At 41.9% G+C, this 19396-nt stretch overlaps 1 protein-coding gene across 2 annotated transcripts in view; it reads left to right on the plus strand.

Annotated features, from left to right (window-relative positions):
• RARB (retinoic acid receptor beta) overlaps positions 1–19396 on the plus strand; it is a 404400-nt gene that overhangs the window by 217103 nt on the left and 167901 nt on the right. The window contains exon 1 of one of the 2 annotated variants that reach the window (XM_049628900.1): positions 14046–14673. The exons of the other annotated variant lie outside the window; for it this stretch is intronic. Within the exon in view, the coding sequence (XP_049484857.1) occupies positions 14517–14673 (157 nt within the window). The 5' untranslated portion in view covers positions 14046–14516. Of the gene's footprint in view, positions 1–14045; positions 14674–19396 lie in introns of those variants that run through there. 2 annotated transcript variants of the gene reach the window in all.

Here is a 19396-nt window from a genome sequence, read left to right on the forward strand (position 1 = left end):
TTTAATTTGAATTACACTAATAACTAATAATATTGATGTTTTTTCACGTGTTCATTTGCCATCCATATTTTTGATGACATTTATTTTTTTAATTTGATTTAGATTTTAGTTAATGTAACATGTAATATTGGTTTCAGGAGTAGAATGCAGTGATTCATCACCTACATACAGCACCCAGTGCTCATAACAAGTGCCCTCCTTAATACCCATCACCCATCTTGCCCATCTCCCACTCACCTCCCTCCGTCAACCCATAGCGTGTTCTCTATCGTTAAGAGTCTCTCGTGGTTAGTTGCCATCTCTTCAGTTCCCCTCCATCTTCCCATATGTTCATCTGTTTTGTTTCTTAAATTCCACATGAGTGAAATCGTATGGTATTTGTCTTTCTCTGATTGACTTATTTCACTTAGCATAATACATTCTAACTCTGTCCACATCGTTGCAAATGGCACGATTTCATTCTTTTTGTTGGTTCAGTAATATTCCTGTGTGTGTGTGTGTGTGTGTGTGTATGTATGTGTGTGTGTGTGTGTGTGTACATTCTACATCTTCTTTATCCAGTCATCAGTCTATGGACATTTGTGCTCTCTCCATAGTTTGGCTATTGTTGATATTGCTGCTAGAAACATTGGGGTGCATGTACCCCTTCGAGTCCATATTTTTGTATTTTTTGGCTAAGTACCTAAGTGAAATTGCTGGATCAGAAGGTAGTCCCATTTTTAGTTTTTTGAGGAACCTCCATTCTGTTCTCCAGAGTGGCAGCACCGGTTTGTATTCCTACCAGTGGTGCAAGAGGGTGCCCCTTTCTCCACATCTTCAGAGACACCTATTATTTCTTATGTTGTTAATTTTGGCCATTCTGACAGGTGTGATGCAGTATCTTTGATGACATTTCTATTCGACTTGCTCACTCGCTTGGGGTTGAGGGTAAGGGCTTTACTTTTCTAGTTTTGAATTTGAGTTTCTTTATTCTGGATATAAGTTCATTATCTCATATATGTATTGCATAGTTTCCTTCTAATTTTTGGCTTATCTTCTCATAACTCAGAGTCTTTCAAAGAATAGAAGTTTTTGTTTTGGTTTGATTTTTTAAGTAGGCTGCATGCCCAGCATGGGCCTGGGACACATGACCCCAGGATCAAGAGTCACATGTTCCACCGACTGAACCAGCCAGGTGCTCCTCAAAAAAATAGAAGTTCTTAATTGTGGTGAGATCCACATTGTTAAGCTGGTTTATTATCTCATACTTTGGTTGCCATTTCTAAGAAATCTACGCCCACCCCAAGGTCATAAGACTTTCTCCTATTTTTTTCTTCTCAAAGTTTATACCTTTGTGTTTTACATTTAGGCCCATGATCTTTGTTGAGCTAATTTTTGTATATAGTGTGAGCTATGGATCAAACTATACTGTTTTCTTGGTTTTGTGGGGGTTTTTGTTGTTGTTTTTGTGGTTTTTTTATGGGTTTTTTTTTTGTGGCTTTTTTTTTGCAGTGTATATCTAAGGTGCTTGCTCTGTTTTTTGACAAGACTATTTTTTTTCCTTCTGATCTTTATATAGGTTGAACTTCTTCATCAGTGAATTAAAGCACAAGGCTTATGCCATGGATTTTATTTTGCTATTGTTCATTTATTTATTTTGGCAAAGAGAGAGAGAGAGAGAGAAAGTGAGCAGAGGAGGTGCAGAGAGAGAGAGGGAAAGAGAATCCCAAGCAGGCTCTGCGCTGTGGTCTCCGTCTCATGAACCGTGAGATCATGACCTGAGCCGAAATGGAGAGTAGGACACTTAACAGACTGAGCCACCCAAGTGCCCCATAGATTGCAGTTTTTAAATTATATCATTTAATAATTAGTCCTAATTTTGTTTTGCATATAGCGGGGCCATTTTAATTGCGTTGAAACAATAGATCATAGTTGGCACCAATTTTAAATTTTTACCAAGTTGTACATGACACTAAACAGTGTGTGCCAAGAAGGGCGATGTGTTCAGTCATTCATTTATTCATTCGACAAACATTGGTTGGATTACTATGGGTCATGAAATGTTCTTCTTATTAGGGTTATTGCAGTGAAGTGGATAGAGTTCCTGCCATCAAGGAGATTATTTTCGATTATGGGAGATATACAAAGAATAAGTGTTTGCCAGGTAGTTCTAAAGGCTATAAATTGTAAAATGTAGGGTCAAGGGACAGAAAGTGATGGGCATGACCTAGGAGTCTTGTTTTTTAGGATCATCAGTGTCTCAATTAAGGCAACATATTCAAAAAGACCTAAAGAAAGGGATGGAATAAGTCATATTTATATCTAAACAAAATATTCCAGGCAGAGCAAAGACAAACTCAAAGACACCGAAGAGGTATATTTGGTATGTTTTCCAAATAGGCACACAGCGTTCTAAGGTATTTGAATTAAGAATTTCATCTTATTTCATTCTTTTAGTTTTTTTTTAACATTTATTTATTTTTGAGACACAGAGACAGAGTGTGAGCAGGAGAGAGGCAGAGAGAGAGGGAGACACGGAATCCGAAGCAGGCTCCAGGCTCCGAGCTGTCAGCCCGGAGCCTGACGCGGGGCTTGAACCAGCGAACTGTGAGATCCTGACCTGAGCCTAAGTCAGTCGCTCAACCGACTGAGCCACCCAGGTGCCCCTGAATTAAACATTTTAGACCTTAGGGAAAGCATCAATACTATCCAGCTCTAGGATTGCCGGTAGATTTCATCTTCAAAGCCCCTTCAAATGATTGGTAGTAAATGCCGGTAGCTGTACTCAGCCAGTTTTTTTCTGTAAAGATCCATACCATAAGTATTTCCAGCATTGTGGCACATAATGTTTCACTCGACTCTGTTGTTTTCTAAAAGCAGCCATAGACAATACATAAGCAAATGCATGTGAGAGTTGCTGTGCTCTAATAAAACTTTATTTGACAACAGGAGGTAGGCTGGGCTGAGCGCTTGGAGACTGCCATCCTCTGGGCTGGCATGGTGTTGAGCGGACTTGCCGGGATCTTTCCAAGGGAGGCACCTTAGCGAGTCTGTCATGGGCTTAAATGGAGCACCTGAGCCGTGTCCTGGCGGCCGTGAGTTGCAACAGGCTCCTCATGTTACTGATTAGACCCGACAAGTTCTCCCAAGCTGTTAGTGGAAAGTTAGATCTCTGGGCTGTCTGCTCAGTTTTATTACACTAGCCTGCCCTTACCCCCTTCAGATTCGCCACAAATTACTTTACGTATAGGACACCAGCAGAGTTCCGAAGGTTACCTCCCTCCCCAAGCGCAGCCCAGGTGGCCAGAACCAGCCCAGGCCTGGATGGCAGTGTTTCCTGGGAAGCTGCTGGTAATGTCCAGGGTTAGAGATGAGGGCTTCTACAGAGCTTTCTCCCGTTGTGTCTGTGCCACAGAAATGCAAATGAAAACCTGCCATTTCTCCCTGGATCTGGAGCATGGAGGCCAGTGGAAACCAGCTATGTACCCCTGCTGCTGGCCAGTCCTCACAGTCGGAAAAGAGTGAGGAGCCTGGTCTAACTAAGGAAGAAAAACAGGTCTTTAACACAAGGCAAGGGGATGGGCAATTGTATAAGGGAATACCAAAATGATCCTTTTTCTTATTTTTTTTTTAAGTTTATTTATTTATTTTGAGAAAGAGAGTGAGGGAGAAGCAGAGAGAGGGAGAGACAGAATCCCAGGCAGGCTCCACGCGCCGAGAGTAGAGCCTGAGGCGGGGCTCGAACACAGGACTGCTGAAATCAAGAGTCGGATGCTTAACTGACTGAGCCACCTAGGGGCCCTCCTTTTTCTTATTGAGCATTTTAAACACATCAAAAGGGGTTTGGTTAATTAGAATATAAACTAAACTTGATTTTAAAAGTCACCCAAAACTATGGTAGCATAGATACGATGGAGGTTTCATTTTCTCTCATGTAATGGTCCCGAGATAAATAAGCTGGTAGGGTGGCTGTGTTCCGCATGGACATTCACATCCCAGGTTTCTTCCATCTTATGGCCTTGTCTTCTCCTGGGCTGGTATCCTCGTCTCTTTGGTCTCCACAGGCTCCCGTGGCATCCCAGTTGGCAGAGAAGGGATAAAATTGCAAGTGGGAGGTGGGACATTACTTTTTAAGGAAGTGATGTGGGACTAGGGCAAAGCACTTCTGATCATATTTTGTGGCTGACAGCGTGGTCACGTAGTAGCCGTACCTAGCTGCAAAGGACGCTGGGAAATGTGGCCCCAGTCTGGGTAGCCCTGTGCTCAGCTAATTAATAACCTATTGTGGATTTTTAGAGAGGATTATCCATTAGATGAGAGGTTGGAGTTAGCTGTTTTCCACAGAGTTTATAAGGGAGTTGAAAATATTTTTTGGTCTGTTTTCACCTCATGTGCGAATAGTGATGCCTGATGTCACACAATACTTCAGAGACTGGTAATTATTTTTCTCAGACGTTATTTCACTTAATCCTTTAACATTTGCTTCCTTTGAACTACACATTATCATTGGAAGCAGACAGTATCTTCATATACAAGAAGAATAAGGCTCAGGAAAATGATGAGATTACCCCAAGGCATACATCCGTCGAGGACAGAGCCAAGACTTTAGGCTCAGAGCTCTGCCATTTGCAGCCCTCGCAATCTTTCTTAACACCTAATCCTCTGAAGGGTTTCCTGTTCTTTGGCGTTCGCCAAATGGAACATCCCAGGGTAGCAGAAGTCTGACACTTGAGTGTGCAGAGTAAGTACCTGAGGCCCTTGATTAGAATACAGATTACTTTCCCAGAACCTGAGAAATTTTCCTGAGGCAGCCCTAGGTATGGAGCCCTAGCACTGAAATGCTTTGGGAATCATTGCAGTGATCTTACATTTTATCATTGCATTTGCTTGAACACACAGAGGAGATACTTCATATTTCTGTCTGTCTGTTCCCTCGCTTGTCCTCCCGTGCTTATACGCGTTGCCTTAAATTTTGGAACTATTGCTTCTGAAAAATCTTTGCTAATCTCTTTTGAAGCACCTCTAACTCAAAACGAAAAAGCAAACAATGACAAAATGTCAAAACCCAATTATGGAAGCCACCATGGTATCCTTTCAAACAGAAGTTTTCAAAGTCCTTGGTTAAGGTAGATGTCCAGAAGGTGGCTTTATACCCTGCAGTTTGAAAGGACAGACAACATTATTTTTTCATCAAAAATATCGATATTGAGTTCATAGTGAGTGAGTGAGTGAGTGTGTGTGTGTGTGTGTGTGTGTGTGTATGTAAGGTACATATATACATATCATTGTTTCCCCAACAGAAATTTCACATAGATTTCTACTTGGCTCTATGTTACCCTCAATTCCCATTAAATCACATTGGGCTTTTTTATTTGCCTTTTTCTCTGTCAGACACCAGGATGAATTTAAACTCCAGTCCCTCTCCAATGGCCTCTCTGATGTATTTGCTACTTTTTACATTCCCTTTCCCTGTAGAATCTGATGGAAATTCCTTTTGAGCCTTTAGCTTTCCCTCAGAGTCAAAAACTTTTGTGTTGCTAATAGAACTCAGCTTCATTAGCATTTCAAATCCTGAGGTGCTCTTAGAGATCAGTGTGTTAGATCTGAGGGGCTCCCCAGCCACAACCTGATTTATCAAACTTGTTTAACTAAAATCTCCAGTGGCCTGTGCCTTTGACCTTATTTCTGCCAGCACATCTCATCAGGAAATCCTTTTCAAGGAGTCTAGAGAAAGACACATGCATAGTCTTAGAAGCTTTACTTTTGTCCCTCTCTCTGCTCTATATATTGCCTGTTGAAAAGCCATACTTCATTACTTTTGGTTGTTAGATCATGGGTAGATGGTGAGTAGATAGATAGATGGACAAGTAGATGGCGGATAACTAGAAAGGCAGATGGATTATTAGATGGGTAAATGGAGGGATGGGTGGGTAGGTGAAGTACATGAATGAATAAGAGGATGGGATGGATGGATGGATGCATGGAAGGAAGGGAGGGAGGGAGGAAAGAAGGATGGAAGGAAGGAGGGAGGGAGGAAAAGGATGGAAGGAAGGAAGGATGGAAGGAGGAAGGAAGGAAGGGAAAGGAAAGAAGGAAGGAGGGAGGGAGGAAGGAAGGGTAGTTAATATTCAAGTCTTCCATCTTGTACAATTCTTGCCATTTAATTAACTATAATTGGCCTTGGTGTTCTTGAGACTGAATGCCATTTCTGCAGAAAACAGCAAGTCATGTATGTGTCCTGCATCCCACAGGAGAGAGAGGGGTGGGGCTTGTAGAATAATCCATTGCCATTCTGACTCAGTGTCTTATTTGTAAAAGAAACCATTCTCTTAAACAAATATTTAAAAATGCTTCAATGCAGTGCTGTTTAACCAGACATACACAGCAAAATCTCTTGGGGAACTTGCCCTAACTGCATATGCCTGCACCCCAGACCCTGAAATGTGCATCCTGATTGAAAATTAACTGCCCTGACAGAATAGTCTCTGTGCCTGGTAGCAGTAGCAATTGAGCTATGGGGTCCTGACTTGATTTTCTTCTTGCAGACATTCCACTAACACTTTGTAAGAGCTTACTATATCTCAGGCAATGTTGCAAGTGCTTTTTACTTGTATTACCTCATTTAATCTTTACCACAACCTTTTAATATGTTTACCATTAATATCTCCGTCTCATAGGTGAGGGAATTAAGGCGCGTAGAAGTTAGGTAACTTGCCAAGGGTCACACAGCTAGGAAGAGGCAAAGCTTGGGTTCTAATACAGTCGCTGTCCAGACTCTATGGCCCCATTCACCATGCACCCCTCTGAACACTAAACTGACCTTTCAGTCCAGTAGAATGTTCTGTGATGGTGACAATGTTCTATATCTGTGCTGTCCCAGGAACACGGGAGCCACATGAAGCTTTTGAGCCCTTGAAATGTGGCTAGTGTGACTGAGAAACGAAGTTTTTAGTTGTCCTGTATTTTAATTAATTTGAACAGCACAGTTTAAGAGCCAACTAATAGCCTCTCTTCATACATACGATTTCAAAAAAATGAAGTGCTGAAGTAGGTATTAAGGTAGGCATTTCAGTTATAGACATTCTCCTTTATTAATAATATTAACGTGAAATAATTACAAAGCAGCCTTAGAAACCTTTGTGCTTCTTTCCGTCATTGAAAAGAGTCTCGCTGCTCTATTAAGCCCTCTGCCAAGTAGGTGGCACATCTCCTCTTAGCTCATTGGAAGATATAACGAGATGAGACAGAAAAAAATAATTCAGGCAGAATAATACAGGGACATCATGGGCAAGTTGTAGCATGGTGGTGCCATTGGCATTTATTCTTAGAAGTCATTGTTATATTTTCCATCTCCTCAGTACTGCCCTCATATGTTAGGGGGACGAGGGCTTCATGGAAATAATGGACTTTAAAGCAGGGTTTGGTGGTGGAGGAAAGATACTACAGGGGCATCTGGGCTCATGTGAAGGAGAGACGTGATCCTGCACCCCCTTCTTAAGGAAGTGAAACGAGTGAAGTAGGAAAGTGGCAGATTTTGAGCCAAGAGAGAAGAAGAGGGGATTCTGGATGAAACAATCTAATGAAGCAAAAGGGCCATATCGTTCTTCATGTGATACACAAGTTGAAACTGGGTAAAGCTTTAAAGGAGAGGAGAAATTAAAGTATTAACAAAACACAAAAGTACAGAGCTGTGAGGTTTTTTTATGTTTATTCATTTTTGAGAGAGAAATGGAGCATGAGTGGGGGAGGGGCAGAGAGCGAGAGAGAGAGACAGAGACAGGGACAAAATCTGAAACAGGCTCTAGGCTCCAGCTGACAGCACAGAGCCCGACGTGGGGCTTGAACCCACTAACCGTGAGCTCATGACCTGAGCCAAAGTCTGAGGCTCAACCGACTGAGCCACCCAGGCTCCCAGAGCTGAGTTTTAAACAGATAGAGACAAGGCAATATATAATTTGGTGAAATCGTTAAAAAAAAAAAAAAAAGTTACAACCCAGGTAGACAAACTATAGACCAAGAGACAATCCCAGTCCACTGCTGGTTTTTGTAAATAAAGTTTTATTGAACACACCCATGCCCGTTTACATTTATATATGGCTCCTTCATACTATAAAAGCAGAATTGAGCAGTTGCAACACAGACTATATAGCCTACAAAGCCCAAAATATTTCCTATGACCCTAAACAGAAAAAGTTTTACTGCCTCCTATTTTATAACAAAAGGGGAATATATATTAGCACAACCTTTTGGAGTGCAATTTTGTGTAGTCACTGCATTTTAACACGCCCATCATCTTTGACTTGGCAATATTACTGCTAGAATTTTCTCCAGCTCGTGTTTTGAGACACACACCCACAGGGCTTCTTAAACACTGAAGAACTGGAAACAAGGTAAATAGCCAGTGTACTGGCTAAATGAATTACAGTGCATTAATGTAAAGAGATCCTATTTAGGTTTTGGGGTTTGGTTTTTTAGTGGGAGTTCTACCTACACTGTTTACTTGAAGGGATCTCGAGAAATATTGCCAAATAGAAAAATGTTACAAACAGTATGTATTATTTGTATAAAAGCAACATACGACCCTCACAAAAGATACACAGATAGATGCCCAGCAACTTTTCATTTTGTATCTTCTAGACTAGACTGTGAGTTTTTATGATTTTTAAAATTTTTTATTTTAATTCCAGTGTAGTTAACATACAGCGTTGTATTAGTTTCATGTGTACAATATAGTGATTCAACTAGTCTATATATTACTCAGTGCTCATCGTGGTCAGTATACCCTTAATCCCGAGACCCTATTTCAGCCATCCCCCACCCACCTCTCCTCTGGTAACCATCTGTTTGTTCTCTATAGTTAAGAGTCTGTTTTTTGGGCTTGTCTCTTGTTTTCTTTATTCCCTTTGTTCATTTGGTTTGTTTCTTAAATTCCACATATGAGTGGAATCATATGGTATTTGTCTTTCTCTGAGTGCCTTATTCCATACAGCATCTCTATCAAGTCGATATTCTCTAGATCCATTCATATTGTTGCAGAGTGTGTATTACTTAAAAAAAAAAAAAAATATCCGAATTAGGAAAGTGGAAAAGTAGGGGCACCTGGGTGACTCTGTTAAGCGTCTGACTTCTGCTCAGGTCATGATCTCACGGTTCGTGGGTTCAAGCCCCACATCGGGCTCTGTGCTGTAGTGCAGAGCCTGCTTCGGATTCTGTGATTCCCTGTCTCTCTGCCCCTCCCCTGCTCACATACCCTCCCTCTCCTTCTTTCCAAAATAAACATTAAAAAAAAAAAAAAAAAAAAGAGGAAAAGTCCTGAAAAAAAAAAGTAGAAGAATGAACAAGAGGGGAAAACCAAAGATAGGTCTTCCCCAAACTGAGGGATTCGATATTGAGGCATTCAGGAAGGCAAGTATTTAAGTTTCAAGTTGGGACCGAGGGAAACTGTTGGACTTGAAGAGATGTCTTTATGAGTCATGCACGGCAAAAGCAGAGACGTGCTAAAGAAACAAATCAAGAGTGGAAAGAGAGAAGCGTGCACCATTGTCCTGGGTAATGGTGTTCATAAGTACCCAGGTGGAAAGGCTTTATTGAGGAAACTGGAAAAAACAAGAAGCTGCAGAGAAAGGAACCAAATGAAAGAAGGACGCGGTGGCCAACACTCAAGATGGAGAAACATTTTTGAGGAAGAACAGATGTTCCTCGGGGTTCTGAGAAGACCCAGTCTCTACACAGATGCGGAGAGCCGCTCTGCACGTTCACGTTTGCAAAGTGCCTTAAGGTCTCCTGGTAGAAGATCCATGGCCATCGACAGCCCTGGAACATTAGCAGGTGTTCAGATGGGAGGGCCAGAAGCAGTTTCCATGCGTCGATTAGTGTCAGGACTTCTCCCAGCCACCAACACAGCAGGCAGCTCTGCCCGGTGGCGCAGAAGTCCTGGGAACAGCCTGAGTGCTTGCCTTGTGCTGGCGGCACATCCCTGCCTTGGCTTCCCAGCCGAAACACACACATGGCCCGGGGCCAGCTATCTATTTTTCTGGCAAAATTGTGGCAAGAGGCGTTGATGGGAGATTAATGCTTTAAAAAAACCCCACAAATATATAAAAATAAAGCAAGCAAACAGAAAAACATGGAAGAGGCAGGTGTGTGTGTCTTTTAAAATGATCTATGTCTACCTCCCCCCACCCCACCCCCGTGTGTGCCTGCACTTTGCATGACTTGTGCCTGGGGTGGAGATGTCTGTGCCTGTGAGAATCTTTTTATTTAGACATCACAAGGCATTTGACCAGTTTTGAACACGGCCGGCTTCACTCCTGGTACACAGACATGCCGGCTCTGTCTTCACGAAACTCTCCCGTTCAAACACGTTTGCAGAGCATGATTCATGGTGTTTCCTTCTGGATTGTCCAGTGGGTAATTGCTATACGAAAACCAGAAAAACAGATGTAGACCCTGAACCTTGGCTATAAATTTTTGTTTTATGATTATGGGTTTCAAATGTGCTGTGTCACACTGACAAATATACAGTTACTCTGAAACAAAATGGATTTTGGTCCCAAAACTTTGGCTTTTTGTGTTGGTGGTTGGACATACTTTTATTAGAGTTTTCTTTTATCGTTGATGAAACACAAAATGGAGGAGATGACTCATATCAGAATGTTACTTTATGCCGTACCAAGAGAATATTTGGGAAAGGTTTCTTCTGTTTGATTAATGTTTAAAATAGGCGTCAATTATTTAAACCTCATTACCAACAAATTAACTAGGCCATTTTTTACCTTCTCCCTAGTCATTAGTCTTTATGGTACGTGAATATGTATTTAAAGGCGTGTGGCTTATTTGTAAATCTTTCCTAAATTTTACTTAAGATAAAGAATTTAGAGGAAGACAGGTTTTCAAGAAATGTGAGAATTAGATTCCCTGATGAAGAAATGATAAGAAACATGTAGCTAAATTTGGGGTCTGCTTTATAAATTAATACTTGGATTAAATAATAGCTCTAATAGTTGCTATCAGCATAATTAATTCATGATGAGAAATGAATAGACGAGTAAGTGCTGTTGCACTATAAGAAACCCATAATATTCTATTCACACAGATTGAAATAAAAGATCAGTATTCAAAAGCCCAAGTTTCTTCCTCTACTAGTGAAGAGAACCCCAAGGTGATGAGAAGTTTAAAATTTTCTGGTGCGGAGAAAGAAAACAGCAAATCTAGCGCCATCCCTCCCCACCCCACCCCCACCCCCTGCCCGCTTTGTTATTGTTTCTTGTGCCATGACATAGTATTGAGGGTAGAAATTTGGGAACAGTCATGTCCCTTCCTAGATGAGGCTGAAACTGGAGCTGAAGGAATGAGACTAAGCGGAATTGGGGAGACGCCCTCCCCATCTTCAGCTTGCGATCGGAGCACCCTACCCTTTGGAACGATGATTGAACAAGGGGGGGCGGTGGCGTCCCCTGGGTAAAAGAACCTGAATACACGCAGCTGGCAGTGGGGCCACGCTTCTCCTCTCTTAGTTCTTCCTGATGTACTTTAAATGTAGCCGCTTCTTTCTCTCTGCTCATATACCTTTTCACCCACCTCCATTATCGCCTGTGAGTCCACATAGGAGTTTCCAAGGAACGCCGGAGGGCCGGAAGTAAGCACGGGGAGCTGTAAGTCCACGCACGCAGAGATTGGCACATAATGTGGTACTTTGTGTATCTTTACAACCATCTTAACGACAGCGTGTTAAATGTTTTGTTCATTCCTCTGTATTCCTTGCTTAAGGTGTGTGTTTTCTTTGTAGTTAAAGGGTTCCTTACAAACCTCCGTTATTAAATGACGGTCCTTTGAAAAAGAGAGAATTAACAAACACAGTTCAGCAAAAGCAAGCCCCGCTATCGTCCTGGACTTTTCAATGGCAAGAGCTGAGCTTGCTGGGCTGAAAATTGTTTTAATGTACCTTCATAAAAGGATCTTTGACTTGGTAAGTGTGTGTGACGCATACTTTTCATGTTACACCACGAGTGCCACTTAGCAACTCCTGGAGACAGAGCAGCCTTTCAGCATGGGGCGAGGTGCCCCCTGACAGGCTTCTAAAAGGCCTGGATGCCAATGCACATTCCAGCACTATCCACAGAAAGGAGCCCAGGGCGGCTCTCTTCCCTGCTGGGGGCAGGAAACCTTCCCTCCTGCCTACCCACTTACCTGCCCTGTTCTGTAGAATTACAAGTAAATATCAGAGTGGTAGTGGAGGAGGTAGGGTGTTTTCATTACTCCACAGAGTTTCCTTTCTCAGATGTGCATTGCATCCTTTTAAACAAGTTGTGCAAAACGGCTACAGTGTGGATTGGCTCTCCCTTTGAAAGCTAGCTGCCTGGGTTTATTTGTAAATACTGCATCTGTCCTTCTGCGTCTTTTTTTTTTTTTTTTTTTTTTTTTTTTTTTAGCATTTATTTATTTTTTGAGAGGCAGAGAGAAACAGAATGAGCAGGGAAAGGACACAGAGAGAGGGAGACACAGAATCCAAAGCAGGCTCCAGGCTCTGAGCTGTCAGCACAGAGCCCGATGTGGGGCTCGAACTCACGAACAGTGAGATCGTGACCTGATCCGAAGTCAGGCACTTAACCGACTGAGCCACCCAGGTGCCCCTGTCCTTCTGCGTCTTTTAAGACTGGCTGAAAAGCTTCTCCTCCCTCGCGGTTGGGTCAATATGGCCAGTATAAAAAAGAATCTCTTTCTCTTCAAATTATTCTAATCAATAACCAAGATTGAGCAGGGGACTAGCGTTGGGGAAATTTGGCCCATGGAAATATAAAACCTTCACGCTTAACCAGTTTTCAAAATATGTGTTTAATTATGTGGTGGCTGGGTATGCGTGTGTGTGTATGTGCATGAAATGACAGAGGTCACCAACATGCTATTCGGGGTCCAAGGCTATGGGAACAGCAAAGTAATTTCCACATTGGACTAGGATTGCAGGGAGTAAGGTTCTAGTCATGGCTCTGAGTTTTGTGGCCTCTGATAGGTCTCAGCCTCCCCTCCTGGGCTTCTGTTTCCCCAGGTGAAAAGTGAAAGGATGAAATAAATCAGTGAGTACTTGTTTCCGGATACAGTGTCCTATAGTACTTTTTGGGGGGAGGTGGGGGGGGGCTCACAGCAGCCCTATATCCCCAGGTTACAGATGAGAAAACTGAGGCTCAGATCAAATACTTGTCTCAGATCACACAGCTGGTTTAAAGGTCGAACTGAAAGTGGCACCGATTTCAGTTGGAGCCCCACATCCACTCTAGACCACTGTGTCTTCTCAGATCCTGAAATCCTGTATATACATGTGATTCCATGTGTGAGTGTTTGGAGCAGGAGTAAACCAATTCTTGACTGCTGCATATAGACTGGAGAGAATTTTTTTTTTTTAAGTAAATGAATCCAGAAAGCTAGATTATTACTCCAGAGCAAATGCAATCCCTCCGCCCAGGGCTTTGCAAGAGGGATAAAGAGGGGGTATTTAAAAAAAAAAAAAAAAAGAATCAAATGGAAAGTTTCTCAACCCAAGGCTTCCCCGAGGAGTAGCTCTCCTCTCTGCTCTACAGTTGAGGGCTTGCATGTGCTTTTTCGGGAGTGGAAAAACACATAAGTTACGAGGAATGTAACAGCCAGGCGGGCGCACGGAGGAATTTAAAGGGTGGAGGGTGGGCTGGGGGCGCGGGGGTGGGCAGGAGGCGAGCGGGCGAGGGGGACACGCGCTTCCAAGCTAAGCCCGCGGCGGATAAAAAGGCGGAAAGGGAGAGAGGTTGGCGCTCAACGTGAGCCCCGAGCGGTGTCCCGGCTCCTCCCCTGCCCGTTTTAAAAGCACTTCTTGCATTGTTGTTCAGGTGAGAAATGGGAAAGAAAGAGGCGGCTTGCGCGCTCGCCCGCTGCCTCTCTGGCTGTCTGCTTTTGCAGGGCTGCTGGGAGTTTTTAAGCTCTGTGAGAATCCTGGGAGTTGGTGATGTCAGACTCGTTGGGTCATTTGAAGGTTAGCAGCCCGGGAAGGGTTCACCGAAAGTTCACTCGCATATATTAGGCAATTCAATCTTTCATTCTGTGTGACAGAAGTAGTAGGAAGTGAGCTGTTCAGAGGCAGGAGGGTCTATTCTTTGCCAAAGGGGGGACCAGAATTCCCCCATGCGAGCTGTTTGAGGACTGGGATGCCGAGGACGCGAGCGAGCCGGGCAGGGTTTGTCTGGGCACCGTCGGGGTAGGATCCGGACCGCATTCGGAAGGCTTTTTGCAGGCATTTGCTTGGAAGGAGAACTTGGGATCTTTCTGGGAACCCCCGCCCCGGCTGGATTGGCCGAGCAAGCCTGGAAAATGGTAAATGATCATTTGGATCAATTACAGGCTTTTAGCTGGCTTGTCTGTCATAATTCATGATTCGGGGCTGGGAAAAAGACCAACAGCCTACGTGCCAAAAAAGGGGCAGAGTTTGATGGAGTTGGGTGGACTTTTCTATGCCATTTGCCTCCACACCTAGAGGATAAGCACTTTTGCAGACATTCGGTGCAGGGGAGATCATGTTTGACTGTATGGATGTTCTGTCAGTGAGTCCTGGGCAAATCCTGGATTTCTACACTGCGAGTCCGTCTTCCTGCATGCTCCAGGAGAAAGCTCTCAAAGCATGCTTCAGTGGATTGACCCAAACCGAATGGCAGCATCGGCACACTGCTCAATGTAGGTTTATTTTTTCCCTTCTTCTACCAAGAAAAAAAAATGAATTGTCTCTCTTGCATGCAATAAAGACATTGGAAACAAACTGCATTGGTAGCAAGACAAAGGATTTAATGATTTAATGCTGAAAGGGTGTGATATGCTGGCGTGCATATTGATTCCCTCTTGCTGAAAATTTCCTGTTAGATGTTTTCTTCCCAAAACAGCCCCTCCCGACCCCCGCTCCTCTCCTTACCAACCTTACAGTCTCTTGAAAACAGTTTTAAAAAGATGCATGGAGTGGGGGGGGGGGGGGGGGGGGGAGGGGGGAAGTAGAGTGTGACCACAGGACTTTGAAACATTCTTCAAGTAAGGCAATTTGACACATTGTGCAGTTTTTACTAAGATGTATGCAGAGGGGAATTTAACTTTGCTGTTCTTTGGATTAGCTGCTAGTTGTATATATCCCCCCCTTGTGTGTTTCAGCAGTCCAAAGTAATTAAAATATGACATCGTCCTTGCAAGGAATTTAGCCTAATTAGGGTGGCTCCTGCTCTTGCAGTTCATAAACCACCCGTTAAAGCTGCTGCTTCCAATGTTTTCCTTGCTAAGGAAAGGCAATATTTCTTAGCATTGACCCTGCTGCCACCTTTCCGAGTCATTTTGTTGCTCTAAGAAGTTGCTGTTTTGCTAGAAAACTACTGGCAATGAACACCCCTTGGGCTGAGCCATCCATTATTTCCATATCTTGCAATTCAGCCCAGAACCTGGACATCATTTAAAGGGAAGGAAATCTAAGTGGAGTAGCCCAGTTTTTAAAAAAAATATTGACTATTTGGTTATCTGATCCTGACACGATGCCGAGGCACGCATCTGGTCAACAGTAGTGTGGCTGCAGGCTTGAGAAATGACCAGAAGTCCCAGAAAATCCCACGTTCGGGTGGCTGTGGTGGGAGCCTGCAGGATGCATCGCCCCCCTGACAGTGATTTAGATAAATGGCTCAGCTATCTATCAAAATGTTTTTAGTACTTTATTTGACAATTCATTGGCGCATTAGCCTGAAAATGACATTTTAAATCTTTGTTTTCAAAGAGGTCAAAGTTTAACTGGAAGAAATTGAGTTTTCCTAATAACATGGTGGCTTATGTAAAGAGGGAGAAGAAAAGGGAGAGAGCGGGGACAGTGACCAGATTTAAATTGCTCTCTGTGAAACTTTTTCTTAGCAATAAAGACTTGCTACTTGGGCCAGGAAATCAACAGGTTTGTAGCTGAAAAATCAATAACCATTTGATGCCAACCGATTGGCTGTCTGACTTAATATTTGTTAGAGCCATAACCAGGGCAAAAAGAAAATAATTTTCAGAAGGCGTCTTCTTCTCAAATGCCTTCTCTTTCCTGCTGCCTGTGTTCTTTCTGAAGAAGTCAAAGAAACTGAGTTACAAAATAATTGTACAACCCACCAACAGATCTTTGAGACCTGTCCTCTGTAGCAGTTAAAACAATGTGAACAATTTCACTTGGAATCTCAGGGAACCGGAGCTCTTGAGAAAACTTTTTGGTACAAGAAAAAGTTCTGTAAGACATATTTTTTAACGAAGGGGAAAAAAATGTTCAGGACCCTTGGTGGAAAGCTATTAGACTTAATAGAGCCTTTACAAGTAGACAGTCTCCCTTTGTAATTAACCCTCCAAACATGCCTATTAAGTTGTAGGAGTAGGGGGAAAAGCTTTGTTTGTTCTTGAACAAGTTAAACAAGGGATTTGCCTTATCTGGGGAGAGCGAGTGGTGAATGTGTCATTTGCCTAGGGCCAGCCGATAAGCAAGAAGTGTCGATAACAGCAAAGTTCAGCTAATCAAAGAAACTTGCATTAGAAAAAGTAAATAAAGGCATTTGACAAAGGGATTTCAGAAATTCCAGTGTCTTATTTTTGTAAGCAAGGCAATTAGTGTTTATTGTGGTCAATTTCGCAAGGGCTGGAAAAGCACACCCCAGCTATAGGCTAAATGAATAAATTGTAAAAATTGCTTTTGCCCCTGCAGAGAGTTGCTTTATCCTCCATAAACCACTTTATGACCCTGCGTTTAGTTGTTCAAGAGATTAAGTTTTTAAGCATAAATAAAAATTCTAACAAATGTCTGCCACATGGTGTTTGGTTCCGGGTGGCATAGCTACTTAGGACTTGTGAAATAAAAGCATATTAGGGCTTCGTTTGGATAAAAAAGAGCATAAAAACCACAAGCTTTTCCATTGTACTTAATGACTGTTTTGACGAGAAGCAGATCTGTTTACGCTCTTAACACAGAGGAAACAGTGGGCAAGGAGAAAAAAAAAATCGTACTAAATCCAACCAAAAGTATTTTCTGCCTTGAGATTCTGTTTTTTCGTGTGTGTGTGTGTGTGTGTGTGTGTGTGTGTGTGTGTGTAGTAATCAGAGTAAACCCTTTGAATGTAAAACGCACCAGAAGCCGTCTTTGAAAGGTGTTAGAATATTCTTTTTAGTTTCTTTTGTAATTTTAATGACAGAAAAATGGCATGCAAATCAGCTACCGGTTTGAGTAGGGCCTGTGAATTGCTTGTTATAAAAATTTGAAGTCAGGATTAGCGGGCTACTAAGGGAGTGTGGTATAAATAATACGATTTAAGACTGCCCCTGGAAGGTATCATAGTCACAAAGTTTGTATTCAGATGCCTCGTGGATTATCTTGGTTTTAGGGCCTGCTCCAGATGTTTTCAGCATTAATTGCTCAGTGGGCATAGGATAAATCCTAATATTTGTGGTCTAAATATAGTTGCTTTCGGTGAAATCATGAGTGTGACAACTTCTTGGCCTTCTTCCCTGTCCTCTACATACTCAGCACATCAAAAGAAAAAAGAGAAAAGAAATATTTTCTTTTTGAAATAGTATTTTGCCCATTAATGAGGAGAAATCTGTTTTAAAAACAAACAGTGATGTGTGATTAAGGAAGGAAGAAAAGTTCCCTTCTCAAAGCCCTGGGACCTGAATTTTAAGTATTAAACAGTATCCAAATCCTCTCCTAGTGAGATATAAATTGGGGTCAAAGTGGCAAAATCAAAGATACCCACTGAAAGAGAGACTAAGTAAAGACTGACAGCCACCGTATGAATTGAATGGGGTTTTGAATAAATATTTCGATGAAAAGGCTCAATTGTTTTTCTAAAGTAGGACATAATTTTCTGCTTCTCAGCCACATGACAGTGGTAACTAATACCATCAGAAAGGAGAAAGAAAAGGGACTTTTGCTTACATCTCAGAGTGCAGGATAGGGTCGTCTGAAAATAAGCGGAAATTTCACCAAGTTTTCCTTCCCTGTAGGAAAAAAAAAAAAGAAAGAAATACTAAAATTTTGTACATATGCTGATAACTTGGTACTTTGGGTAGGGAGGTATTGATGTGTAAACTAGAAGGAAAAAAAAAAAAACACATGAGTTTAAATTTTATCGCCAGAAAATTGTAGATTCCAGAAAATAAAACAGGAGAGGTACACGTCTGTCCGCTTAAACTTCGGCTATGGAATTGGTCTGGAAGCGCCAGTTAGAATTTGATTTGCCAGCCCAAATGCAAAGCCGTTGTTTTGAAAGAGGCCTTTTTTTTTTTTTTTTTTTGTCCTAATTAGATAAATGACCAGAATGGCCATTTCTGATAGGCTAACTGATCTGAATCAAAAGTTTTCTTCTCATTTCTGGCAGCCTGGCTCTGACCATATATAACCAGTCAGTATTGTCATGAACTTTTCTTTAAAACAAAAAAGTAAAAGTTCTTCTGGATATCAGATGCTTGTAATTTGCCTTCAACATATTAAGCCCCTGGGATGATTGAAAAGGGAAGAAAATCTTACCGTTTTCCCTTTTGTACATTCCACAAGCATCAGTAAACTATCTCGGAAGAGAAATACACGATGAATGATAAAGATTGTAACTTCTGCTCTCAAGGCATTTATAATCTTTGAAATCAGATTTTTTTTTTTTTATAAAAGGCTAGGAATTTTTTAAATCAGAGAGTTACTCTCAAGGAGAAAGATGGAGATGTGAAACCAAGGTGCAAAATATAAAACGCTCTTCAAATCACATAGGGCTTATTAAACAATAAATGCAGTATTCATTTTAGAACATCTTAAAAAGAATCTTCTATAGAGTTTGAGTTACATGTAAGTGCCAATAAATTTATCTTTAAATGACATTTTTCTACTTTAAATGTTCTACTAGAGATTCAGTTAACTATCAATTAAATACATTCTTTCAGAAATGGGAGCTTTTGAGGAAGGTTAATCAGAAAAATCTTGGCTGAAAACCTTTCCAAAAGATATTAATGTAGGATCTTGCCTTTCAAATTATAGTGTAGTTAGGGCAATCGTACGTCTCTGATTTTCTAGAGTAACCCACTTTCAGATATACTGCCACGATTCCCACATAAATCATTGAAATATGCCAGATATTTCAATATTACGAGATTTCCAAGGCTGCCCCTTGAACCCAGGAGTGGCACAGAACGTCTTTGTTTGGATTCTCTGGTCAATATAGCTAGAGCGCTCACAGCTTAATTTTTCCATTATGACTGAAGATCGCCTTGTGCTTCTGGGTCATCCTTCGGAACATGAATTCCTTTTGTGGCACACTGTAGTTCTGTAAGTAGAAGGCATCCCCTGCAAAACCTGATTTAAGTACAATGACTGTGGTTCTCATTACAGCATGTTGTATGTATTGGGAGTGGGGGGAGGGAGAGAATT

Source organism: Panthera uncia, chromosome C2 (assembly GCF_023721935.1).
Source record: "Panthera uncia isolate 11264 chromosome C2, Puncia_PCG_1.0, whole genome shotgun sequence".
NCBI classification, from domain to species: domain Eukaryota; kingdom Metazoa; phylum Chordata; class Mammalia; order Carnivora; family Felidae; genus Panthera; species Panthera uncia.